The sequence below is a fragment of the Abramis brama genome (genome assembly GCF_963993115.1).
Source record: "Abramis brama genome assembly, chromosome: 4".
NCBI lineage: Eukaryota > Metazoa > Chordata > Actinopteri > Cypriniformes > Leuciscidae > Abramis > Abramis brama.
The window spans coordinates 39,873,334-39,886,633 of record NC_139966.1 but is presented as its reverse complement, the minus strand read 5'-3'; the positions used below and the strand labels follow the sequence as shown (position 1 = coordinate 39,886,633).

The 13,300-nt window shown below is 38.7% G+C and overlaps 1 protein-coding gene across 1 annotated transcript in view; it reads left to right on the top strand.

Annotated features, from left to right (window-relative positions):
• LOC311081744 (thyrotropin-releasing hormone-degrading ectoenzyme-like) overlaps positions 1-13,300 on the top strand; it is a 153,289-nt gene that overhangs the window by 108,272 nt on the left and 31,717 nt on the right. The window contains exon 9 of the mRNA XM_084112373.1: positions 10,513-10,700. Coding sequence (XP_083968499.1) covers positions 10,513-10,700 — 188 coding nt within the window. The remainder of the gene's footprint in view (positions 1-10,512; positions 10,701-13,300) is intronic.

Sequence of the window (13,300 nt, the reverse complement as noted above, 5' to 3'; positions counted from 1 at the left end):
CTAGTGTATACATCTATACCCGCCTGCGGGCAGGTATAGATATATACACTAGATGTCGCTTGGCTACGGTTTCGTTCCAATGAACTGCAGTAGCCAAGGCGACATCTATGTATATATCTATACCCGCCCGCGCCGTCAGATCATTTGGACTTGTGCTGTTTTCAAGAGATAACAACAATATAAATACTGTTCGTTTTCTCACACAAACCGCTCGTTTCGTGTCTTAGGCCATCAAAGTGTACTTACGATGGGGAATTGTTTCATTTGGGACGATGGGGAATTGTTTTAATTTGGACTTGTGCATGCTCTTTGAGACAGTGACCATAGACCTGCATTATATGACTGACAGACAAGAACGGTTTGACCTAAAAATATCAAAATTGAAACTACTGTGGAAACAAAGACACCTACATCTTGGATGCCCTTGAGGTAAGCTAAAACATATCAAAAATTAATTTCAAAGTGAACTATCCCTTTAAATGTGTGACTTGAATCAACAGTGTTCATAAATGGTTGTTGAGTATTCTCACTAGAAACAAGATAGAGGAAGTAGAAGTAGAGTCTTCGACCCGGAAACAGTATTCCTTATGTCACAACAAGCAGAAAACATTTTCCATTATAACAGTATTAAGGTGCAGTAAAATTATCTGTTGTTCTGTGAATGTTCACTGGTGAATTCCAGTCACTTCAATAAGAATTTACATGGTCAGCAATTTCGTTTGTGGTCAAAAATGTCACTATGGGACCAAGTTGGTCACTGGAATTCGCTAGATTTGACCAACAGAAAGCTGCTTGAAAGTGACTCCTGTGTGAGCTGTGCTTCATACATTACGCCGCTACACTGCTGATAATGGTCAATGGACTTTTTTGCCTGTGTAATTTCGCGAAATTCACAAATGTGACCGCACCTTTACTCGCTGCAACATAAAATGCAATCAATAATAAAATCTTCACAAGGGACATGTGAGGTACTTAACGAGTTAGAAAAGTGAAAAGGTACAGCAGATTCGTTTTCCGTTTGTTTTTCCTCTTTTCTGGTGGATGGTCCAGGCACTTCACTGATTTTCAGGTCTACAGGAGGATTTTTATTCTTGTTCAAACTTGTATTTCAGCTTACCGAGATCCCTGCAAAGTACAAAATTTACTGTTAGTAAGGTTATTAAAGATAGTTGTCAAATTTAAATAATTTCCTCGGCCTTGTGACGTTCCAAACCTGTTTGACTTTCTGTCTGTGGAACCCAAAAGCAGATCTCAGGCATAATGCAACCCCAGTCACCGTTTGCTTTCACTGCATGAAAAAGTTATATTAAAGTTATAAGTTAAGTTATAATTCAGAGTTAAGTTAAGTTATAATTCAGAGTTAAAATGTCTTATATTCAAATGCAAATGATAAAGATATAAGAAAAAATGCATAGCATTATTGGCGCCAAACCTGTGATATTGTTTTTCTGAGTAACATGAATGAGATTTGTGAGCATGAGGGAAGATTTTCAGAGAATAACTGATTAAAAAACACAAGTACACAGTCAGACAATACAATTTCACACAGAGAAAGTTCATAGTAATAAAGTACTTGCATGTGGTGCAGGTAACTTACTGTAATTCAATGTTGCCACTGAAATGTTCAGATTATTTTAGAAATGTTACGTTACTGGTTGTTCTGGGGAAACAAAAGAACAAAGCTGATTATTCACAACATAATATTTTTTGACCAGTAAATGGCTTTAAAATGGTATTTGAGAGAATGAGGGCACCTGTAGTAAGTAAAGTTAGGCTAAACAAAAACAGACCAAACTATATTAACCTGCTTTTGTTATTCATAACAAACGCAAATGACGACAGCAGGAATCAGCTAAATTAGTTAGGCTATATCAGCAATTTGAAGACACAGTTGTACAGAATATGTTGAATTGAATGACAAAAAAGCAATCTAAGACAATAAGTCAATAATTTCCATTTGTTCATTAGATCAACATAGTTAGCATCGCGGCTAAAACCTTCATACCAGATACTGTGCAATAAACGAGTGGTAAACACTGTAAAAACGTAGTAATGTATAATACGTTTAGTTTATGTATATGTGTGTGTTTGAATATATAGTGAGTAGACTCTGTATTTATATTTATTTAGCGAGTTTACAAACCTTGTAACGGAGAGCCGAACAAACGGCGGAAGCTTTGATGAGAGGAGCCGTTACTTTTCAAACCCGATGACGTCGATCAGCTGAGCTTTGTTGCGCGCGAGCAGCGCGAGCATCACTGAAGCGTCGACAGCAGCAGTTTCGTGACAGAATAAAACTTTTCTCCTCCTGGTTCTTCTTCTTCATATTATTAATATTATTATTATTTAGTGTTGTTGTTTAAGGTTTAAATTAATCAATAAAATAGGCTTATACTAAATAAATGTAAGCTACCCAGGTGAAAAAGACGTAGGCTACTGTATTGTAGTGTATTGTAGGCCTACTAAAAACACACTCGAGTACATTTTTAATTCATTTAATAGTATGTCTTTTTCACCTGGGTATGTATACTGAATCAAACTTAAGTAACCTATAATAATAATAGGATAATAATAATCTTATTCTGGCCTCACTGAACCATTGGGTTCCTCCAGATGCTGGCTTTAACGTAAGAGATCTTCCAGGAACCACTTAAATGTTAAAAGATCTTCCAATAACCCTTTTATCGCATTCAAGTTCCTCTATTTTCCCCCAAAGCACTTCGAGGTCTCATGGTAATGAAAAGGTGACTCCAGAACCTCTGAACTAAATACAAAGTGCTTAAAGGATCCCATAAGTTCCAGCAAGAACCTCAAAGATTGTCAATGCTCTTCCAGTAACCCTACTATAGGAGAAAGAGCTTTGAGGCACCTAAATTACATTTTGAAGTTCCTTGAGTATCCGACAGGATATTTGAGGCTCCTTTAGTTTTTACAGTGTGGGATTTTTTTATGACCACAGAGAGTCAGACCTCGGTTTAGAGTCTCATCCAAAGGACGGCGCTTGTTTTTACAGTATAGTGTCCCCATCACTATACTGGGACATTGGGAGCCACACAGACCACAGGGTGAGCACCCCATGCTGGCCTCACTAACACCTCCTCCAGCATCAACCAGGTTTTCCCAGGAGGTGTCCCATCCAGGTACTGACCAGACTCAACCCTGCTTAACTTCAGTGGGCAACCAGTCTTGGGCTACACGGTTATATGGCTGCTATAGATGCTTCAGATGTAATTGCTAAGATAACTAAATTAATTAAGGCTGGAGGTGTGATGCTACATAATGCTAATATGCTAACACACCTGTGCAGCGGTGCGTTTCCCAAAAGCATTGTTAGCCACATATGGTCGCAAGTTCTGTCGTTATCAACATAGTTCAACGAGTCGGTGTTTCCTGAAACCATCAGGAAGATGGTTCGACCTGTGGTTAGAAGCATAGCTTCTTGTTTGCAAGACATGTGGACTTAATGCATCCATATTTTGAGCCAAATAAGCAAGCTGACATTCAGTACAATCTATATCTTTTATTTAGAGTACATACAAATTTAATTTATGTCTTTTAGTTTGTCATGAGATTTTAAGCACCGTTTTTGAAGCGTGCGCATGTGCAAACGTGCGCTAGTACGTAAGAACGAGCCTATGATTGAATCTGGAAATAAAGCTAAATAACTGAGAAAAATAACAGATAGTCCTCAGATGCCATATCCGTAATTTATAGCAAAACATCTAGCATGAATTCAATCTTAAACAGATTCATTAAAAGGAGTTTAATGATGTCACTCCACCACCTGCGTGACATCATTAACCACCGTGGTTGAACTACCAATTTGCGACTGTACGGTTTTGGGAAACAGTCGTGACTAGCTAGTTGGTTTCTACAACGATGCATTGTACTATGGTAGTGAAGCAGCGAGTTATGTTGTTGTACGGGAAACGCACCCCAGAGCAGTTGTAAATAATACCAACTTAATATAAAACCTTAATTATCTAATATGTAAGATTTAACCATTTTAAGAAATAGATGAGGACATAAAAAAGCTTAAGACACTGAGTAAGAGCGAGTGAAACTGCTGGACATCTATATCACAGTGAAGTTGAGCGTTGGGTTCAAGTCATCAGCACAGAGATGTGCTTTTAAAGTCAGTCGACTCTCAGCAAGTCCTCTCAGTGCTCATCTCACAAAGTGTCATGACTTTAATGAGATTACTTTCAAGTTTAATGGAATAGCTGGACATTTAGCAGCTATCAGCATCGTATGAAGCGTTTTGTCATTCACATCACACTCCTAAGTGTCGGCTGATGGGCGCCCGCTTCTTCATTTTCTCTTTCAGAACACAAAGGATTTAAAGGTGAATTCATGTGAAGGGACCAAACCAGGACCCCGGTCTCCTCTCAGTGACCGTGTTTGTGAGGCACTGACGAATTTAGCTACATTAACAGTCCTTGACAGCCCATCATCTAATGAATACTGATATGCACTGTGTTCATTAGCTATTCATGAAATCCAATTTGCTGCAATAATCTGGCAGTGCTAAGCACCCACAAAGCACTTTGTCAAGCTCAGGACCCATGCCGGACCAGCCTACACTTCCTTTAATTATTTTCACCAGGGCAAAGGTACAGTAGCTTCCTGAAAGCGTCCTACAGGAAATGATTCTTAATGTTGTAGGAACATCAGCTGCTGTCATCAGCCTCTTCAGAGCCTCTTCTTCACTGTGAGTCATCGACTGATGTGAGAAGTTGTCCGGTTTCACTTAACATTTTCAATATAATATCCTTGACATAAAGATATTTTAATACTCACAATGGTCATAATCAATTGCTATAAGCAAGATGGTCCCAGTTACACTGGAGAAGGAAAGTTCACATGCTCGACTGATCTAGTCAAGCTGAAGTTTGCAGAATGCAAGAGAGCCTGACAGAGCACTTTGTTTCTGCCACCACATTTCTCTTCCAGTCCCATGGGTCTCCACAACACACTGACTCAGTACTGCTGCAGAAACACTGTAGCTCTCCAACGGTTACAACCAATTTCATATAAAATTACTGATTGGCTCCAGTAAGTATGAAATGCTGCACCTCTTTAGGATGACGTCAATGGAAATGATTAGAAATATATGTAGAGCTAATGACATTCGCTCTGATCCAAAACCTAGCAAGGTGCCTCACTGTCTACTGTGGATACAGACAGCTGCATCAGGACTGAAATAAAACCTCAAAATACTGACTTTACATTGGAAGTGATACACAAGTACTCTTCATATAGAGCACATGGGAAACTCAACTTGGTTGATTCCAGTAGAGTTTAACTTTAGTGCATCCGGTTCTGCTCGGCCCGCTCAGAGCAGGGCTCGAATCAGCAATTGCCAGTACAGGAGGTGGGCATGTTAACAAGGCTAACAATGCTAAAGCCCACAGACTTAGCATCAGTCGCTAGGTCAAGGGAGTGAGGTTTACTTGCATAGCTGTTATTATCCGTTACACCTTATAATCTGCTCGTATTACCCACCTGAGCCTCATTTGAATCCGGGTCACGCTACCAATATGAATGGTTTTACTTGCACTGTTCCAAGAAATTCAACAAAGTTAGTTACCATCTGGAATATTATATGATAACACGGACGTTAACCCTCTGGGGACCAAGCTGTTTTTGGGGTCCTTGAGATGTTCTGACATGCCTTGACATTTGTGCTTTTTTCAGTTATTTATAAACATGTTAATGGCAAAGGTGTAAATTCACTCTATATAGCACAAACAGGGCTACCATAATATGCGAGCAACGTGTATGTAGATGTTTGTATTTTTAAGAGAATAATGTTTATGCGTGGTTATTGAAAAAAAAAAAAATGAAAGTTGCTGAATTAAGACCACAAAACACATATTAAATATGTGTCCACAAGACTTTTGACTAATTGATGTTGTCCCTTTGAGTTCTAGCTTCAAAATGATGTAAAAATAGTCTTGCTTTATCGTTAAAAAAAAAAAATACATTGATTTAAATGGTGTAAAACAGGTTTTGCTTGGAAAGCCAATATGCGAGGGGGAGTAGTAGTTTACACCTTAGATTATGAATGTCCCACCCACTCTGTATAATGAGCCATTCACTCAGGTGTGAAACTGACTGAGCCACAATGCAAGGACAAAAGATGTATTTAGAAGAAGACTTATATTGACCATTTAAGATTTCGCTTACATCTCTCTTGTAAATATGTTTTGCTATTTTATTCAAAATGTTACAATTACAACAATAATTACAATTTCAACAATATTTCAAGTGTACTCTTTCTTTGTAAAAAAAAAAAAAAAAAAAGATTATAGGCCTACATTTTATCATATGTATTCATTAGTTTGAATATAGCCAACATTGGAACATCTAACATCTTAGTCTATGAATTTATTTTTGACAAAAATAGTATTTTTTTGCAGTTTAATACGTTGCTTATACAAATACATTTTATTTAAACATATTCCAGTCGATTTTTACTCATCTCAGTAGGCTATAGCAAAGCAGTTTATTCTTTCACACACAGACGCGCGATTCATATTTAGGCTAAACAGTCTTTACAAATATGTCCCCTTCATTCATCTCACAGAAAGGCGAGTCATATTATAGAAATGTGATTCATCTTTTTGCGGTTTACATAGGCCTACACTAACGTTATTCCATAACGTTATTCCACACGTGAGAAAAGAAAACAGCCTACCTCACTCCTCAGCGGAATCTGCTCCTCATTTCAGGAGATATTGCTCCTCATCAGCACTGTTCTGAGGAATATTTTCTCCATAAGGTAGGCTATAATGTCTCACTCGCGAGGAGTCGCGACGCGCTTTGTTTACAGCTGATGTGGGCGTTTCACAGTTCTGAAATAGTTCTCAGAATTTGCGTTTGAATAGCACGCGCTCTCCGGGGAGTGGTCACATTACTGTGAATGAGCTCCTAATGAGCTCGACAGGAGTCGCTCTCTTTTTATACAGATTACAGAAGCTGAGAATATTTGTTTTTTATATAAATGACTTCATTTAAAAGATGCGATCTCAAGCTTTATGCCCGTGGGTCTGTTTGCCTGTTTGACTGAATTTTCGCGGAGTTATAGATCATTTTCGAACGCGTTTCAAATGGGAGTTTACTGACAGAGAGAAGGCAGAAATCGCATCATGTTAATTTTTCTTTATTTGTCAAAAAGCAAAACACTTTATTTTTATTGTGAGTATACAGAAAAAAAATAGAAACTGAACAGGATCGATTGATGTATTACACGAAAATGAAAGATCAAAATTAACAGAGCATTTAGTGTTTATTTTCATTGCTAAAAAAAAAAAACGAGCAAAACGCGCGGGCGCGTTTGTGGTCCCCAGAGGGTTAAAGACAGCAGCCTTGAGCAAAACTCTTTAGAGCAGGGGAGTGAAGTTTACCTGCACAGCTCTTACTAGCTGGCCTCCGATGGACTCTAAATGGTCCTGAGTATTTCCGCTCCTGTATCCATCATCATCGCTACAGTTTATAAACCACCTAAGGCTACGACACACGCAGCTTTTTTGTCAGATTTTGCGGACTTCCTGTCGATGCTGACCATGAAGTTTGACAGAATTCTAATTGTGGGAGACTTCAATATTCATGTTGACCGGAGTGACTCAGTAGCGGCTAAGGAATTTCTGTCGCTAATTGACTGTTTTAGCTTCATACAGTTTGTAACCGACCCAACTCATAACAAGGGTCATACGCTGGATCTTGTGATAGCTAACGGATCATTTGTATCACAGTTTTCATCTACTGATATTGGACTGTCTGACCATTCAGCCGTCTTTTTTAACCTCGAACTATATCATTCAAATGAGCCTATCATCCGAACAGTAACCTTTCGGAAGTGGAAGTCTATCGATCAGACAGCTTTCTCCAATTCCGTGGTTTCCACTCTAAGCGATCTTCATCCCATATCACTGGATGAGAAAATTCTGCAGCTAAACTCCACTCTTGCTGCTAATCTTGATACTTTTGCTCCTCTCAAGTCACGTAAGTCACTTCACTCCTTTGTACATCTGGGTTCACTGGTGTTTCTTTTACTCATTTCTCACTGCTTGATTCTGAGGCTCTCACAAGGGAGGTATCCAACATGAAATCAACCACTTGCTTGCTGGATCCAATTCCTACAAATCTATTTAAATCATGCTTCCCTGTTATTCTTAGCATTATAAATGAATCATTGGAAACTGGGGTCGTTCCAGCTGTACTGAAGACTGCTGCTGTTACGCCTGTACCAAAGAAAGATAATGCTCCTGTGGATGATTTGAGCAATTTTCGTCCCATTTCTAACCTTCCCTGTTTGGCAAAAATACTTAAGCGTGTTGTTGCCTCTCAACTCTGTAATCATCTTACAACCAATAACCTCTTTGAACCCCTTCAGTCAGGTTTTCGTAAATTTCATAGCACTGAAACGGCGTTGGTCAAAGTTATCAATGACTTGTTGATGGCCTCTGACTCTGGAGCTACCTCACTTTTCATTCTTCTTGACCTTAGAGCTGCCTTCGATACTGTGGATCATGGTCTATTACTTACCCGTCTGGAAAGTGTTTTTGGTGTGTCCGGGACAGTTTTAGACTGGTTTAAATCCTATTTTACTGACCATTCCCATTTTATTTCGATGTGTGGCTTTAGGTCTGACACTTGCACGGTGCTCACTGGTGTTCCTCAGGGATCAGTTCTAGGCCCTCTACTCTTTAACATTTATCTATCTCCACTTGGGCATCTGCTGCGATCGCTTGGCCTTAATTATCACTTTTATGCTGACGATACCCAAATCTACATCCATTCTAAATCTGGTGAAGACATTGATGCTTGTTATCTTTCTGGTTGTATTTCTGAGATTAAAGCGTGGATGAATAATAACTTTCTTTGCCTGAACAGTGGGAAAACTGAGATTATGCCTATTGGTTCCCGCCATCAAATTCGCAAAGCGGCTCCACTGTCCCTGTTTGTTGATGGCTCTGTTTTAGAGACTCATAGTAAGATGAGGAATCTTGGTGTTATTTTTGACACCAGCCTCACTTTTGATTTCTTTGTCCAGAGTACTGTGAAGGCATCCTTTTTCCACCTCAGAAATATTGCCAGACTACGCCCAATGCTAAACTTATCTGTCGCTGAAAAGCTGATTAATTCTTTTGTGGTCTCGCGGCTGGATTATTGTAATGCAGTTTTAACTGGAGTTTCTAAAACCACAATTAATAAACTGCAATATGTACAAAATTCTGCTGCCCGGATCCTGACGGGAGCTAGGAAATTTGACCATATTACTCCAGTTCTGAAGTCCTTACACTGGCTCCCGGTCAGATTCCGTGTTGATTTTAAGATCATGATGTTGACTTACAAGGCATTACACGGCTTAGCTCCGCAATACTTATCTGGTTTATTAACCACTTATATTCCAAATCGCCGACTGCGCTCCTCACAGGGTAATCTGTTAACTGTTCCACAAACGCATCTAAAATCTATGGGCGACAGGGCTTTTTCTGTCTATGCTCCTACACTTTGGAACTCTCTCCCCCCTGAACTTAGGGAAGCACAGACTTTTGGCATTTTTAAAGCTCTTCTCAAAACACATTTTTTTAAACTTGCATTTGAATGCTGATGTCTTATTGTGCTCGTTCTATAGTTATTTTTATGTTGCTGTTTTTGTTTCTATTAAGTTTTACTTGTAGTATTTCCTGGTGGACTGTGATTTTATGTACAGCGCTTTGAGAAGCTGCTTTTAAAGGCGCTCTATAAAATAAAGTTTATTATTATTATTATTAAACCTCGGTCCCATCCGGGTCACGGCACCAATGTAACTGGTTCCACTTGGCCTGTTCCAAGCGGGGCTCGGACCGATGACTGCTGATTCATACAGGAAACTTCCATGTCAATTCATACAGAAACCTGCCAGTTGTCCACTATGCTGAGCCATTTATAGCAGCATTTTTTTCAAAGAATAACCAGTATATTTCCCCCATGGACAAAACAGTCGCATTACAAGCTTTCCTCATTAATGAGCCATGAGATCCAATTTTATGTTTTACTTGTATAAAATAGGAGGAGAAGCTTCCTCTGAAGAAATCAGACTTATAAATCTAATTCTGCTCCTTTACAAGCATCTCTCTTGTATAGAGAGGTTAGATAACTGGAAATTTCCTTGTAATGTTCCTCTGTGTGCGGTGTAAAAGAACAGTGAATTTTAATCACCTTTCTATTCACAGAGTTTTTAATTAAAAGTCCTGGATGGGTTTTAGTTTTGCAAGACAAAGAAAACCTTAATCAGTCCAAATATGTGCATAAGAACTCATTAAAGCCATCAAATCTGAATTAATCATTAGGTCCACCTAATTTCATTAGGTGGTCTCTAAACCCTAACCAACCAACCCAACTCACTTCCACTTAACTGATACTGTGAGACACAATGTATTTTACTCTGAGCTGTTAGATGCCCCACACGGTGATCCGTGTATGTGTATGATGTGTTTTGATGTATGATATTTTGTGTCACAGGCCATGCAGCGGGAGGGAAAGGACATCAACATCACGCAGGTCATGGACCGCTGGACCCTGCAGATGGGCTATCCTGTCGTCACCATCAGCAAGAACGACAGTCTTGACAACAGTGTCACAATCTCCCAAGAGCACTTTGTCTATGACATGGACGCTAAGATTCAGAATCCTGAGCTATTCAACAAAAGGTAGTGTGCTATATCTCAAATGTGCTATATCTCAAATGTGCTACATGTCGAATGTGCTATATGTCAAATGGACTATTTTTTATAACAGGCTGTTGCATGAAAATAAAACACCACCAGTCAACTAACCTCTGATTCTCCATGAGTTCATAAATCAGTGCAGAAAATCCACCATAATACACAGAGTCCTGTATGTTTGCTGAACACTGCAATGCTGAATAATGTAAAAATCCCACACAGTGATGCTCTGATAGTTTCCTGTAATCAGATCAAGCTCAGAGAGAAAAAGATCCTACAGTTGTTCTGCAGCTGAAGAGAAGAAACCATTTTGATTCCAAATGAGATTAAACTTTAAGATATTTTGGAAGAAATACAGAAGAATAGACCATATGGAGATTATAAGCAGAGCTAGACAGATAAAGACTAGCCTAGCGCCCCACAAGAGCATGAAAACCCAGAGGATTTCCTCACTTATCCAAAGGATGTGAACAGTTTAATGCTTTGCACATCTTGTCTGCCTTTTATCACTCCTACTAAAAGAAACATCTTAAGCCAGCCTACAATGGTTTGAAAGTTTTCACTGGCTATAGTCAACCAACACCTGTTAACTATTTTAGACAGTTTTTTTTTTTCTTCAGAAGGACAAGAAAGAGTAACACAACACAGTCTGTATGAATTAGATCTCACATCATGTTCACGCACAAAATATCTAGCTGCTATTAACTGAGCATTTCATTTATTATTAGCATATACTGAGCATATTATTATTTATGCTAATGACCGCCACATGATGTTTGGCACCTGTCTGCGTTGTCACATAAAACTGCATGTGTCACTGGCAGATAAATTAGTTTAATTCTTCGTTTGTGTGAGATGAATAATTCAATACCGCCTCTGATCCGTTTTAGAAATTCTCCTTTTGTTTTGAATCAGGCACTGTTAGCAGCACAAGAATTGACTCAAGAATTTAATTTTATTGCTGAACTGTCAGTTTCAGTGTGTGTGGTGAGGGATGTTAAGCAGTAATGCCATTTAGATAGTAATACTAATGTTTCTCAAGGTGAGAACAATATCAATGTCAAACACCTGCAATTTCAGGACATGATAAAACATTTCTTAGCTTGTAATCTATTGGATATATTATTGTGGTTGCTTTTTGACTAAAGGTGGTTAAAAGTTGAATCCATTAGTTAGAAATAGGAGATAATAATAACTCTAGTGAGATAAAAGCATAATTTCTGGCATCATAAAAGCATTTTTCTTCATTCTGCACGGCTAGGCTAGCTCTCCATAACAAGCCATCTAATGTCATAAATATGAAACATACAGGTAGAAATTTGTTTGTCCGCCTCTTTCCTGAGTTCATTTGTTCAGAGCAGACAAAGCCACCTTCCTTTGAATGTCTCCTCCTACATGAACGTGTTTTCTGAGCGCTGCGGTCTTCTGCGGAGGCGTTCAGAAGCAGAGCTGCTCCAGGAATCAATAGCAAAGCTGTGTTGCGAGTAGGGGGCGTCTCTTTCCTGTTTTGCCCCTCAGGCGGGTTTTCAGCTGAGTACCAGACAACCTGCCAGAATGCAGGGGGATTTGGCACCTTTGTAAATGCAGTGTAACACCTCACTCGAGGCTTTAAGCCAGCCTAGCAAAATGTGCTGACAGAAACATTGGCAGCAACAAAAGGAAAACAGGGAAGGTCAGTTTGAATGTATTTCACACTCCTTCTGTGTGTTTCATGTCCACTGCCATCTCATTAAAGTTCATAGAGGGTCCAGAGTCTGTCTGGAGATGTCCAAACTCAACAGAAAAAAAAATATTATTCCACTCCGTTGTACTTGAAACACATGCTGGCTTTTATGCTACACTTTGATATTCTCTTGAAGCAGCTTCATAATCCAGCTAGCAAAGAGCCACACACTTGATATGCTAATCCACATCTTCTTTCAAACGTGCATTAAAGGAATATTTTTGGGTTAAATACAACGTCAGCTGTATTTACGTCATATTTGGTCTGTTATTTATTACCCAGTAATTAATTTTGACTTGTCCTTCAGTTTGTAAAGAGAAGGAAAACGTGTTTATAGTAATACATTTACATATGAATGCATTTACAGTGGAAGCCTAGCATGCTAGCATTATAAACATTTTAGCTTGTTTTTACAAAGTTAGGGTTTTGTAAAGATCTTGTAATTTGTATTTAATGCTAAATATTTATTTGAAATTGTCACAGCTACAGCTAATCTGATTGTTTACATCAGCTTGTTAGCATAATAGCAGTTAGCTTAAAGGCCACAGTTTTCTTCTCAATTATAAAACCTCAGTATTAAGTTAGTATAGATTGAATAAGTCACTAGAAAGTTGATTCATTAGAGAGAAGTGTAGTTTATACCTGAAATGGTGACGCTATACTTCAACACACCTGAAATCTGAAATCATGAAAGGACCGTTTGGCACGTCCAAGATAGTTTGCAGATCCTGTTGTTATTTTCACAAGTGTAAAAAGTCTAAAGCTGAAGCGTTGCTTCATTAACACCTTTACACTCCTATCTTACCTGACTTCTGTATGGATTTTTTTAAAGCACAGATTTTGTGCTGAGGTGATGTCATAG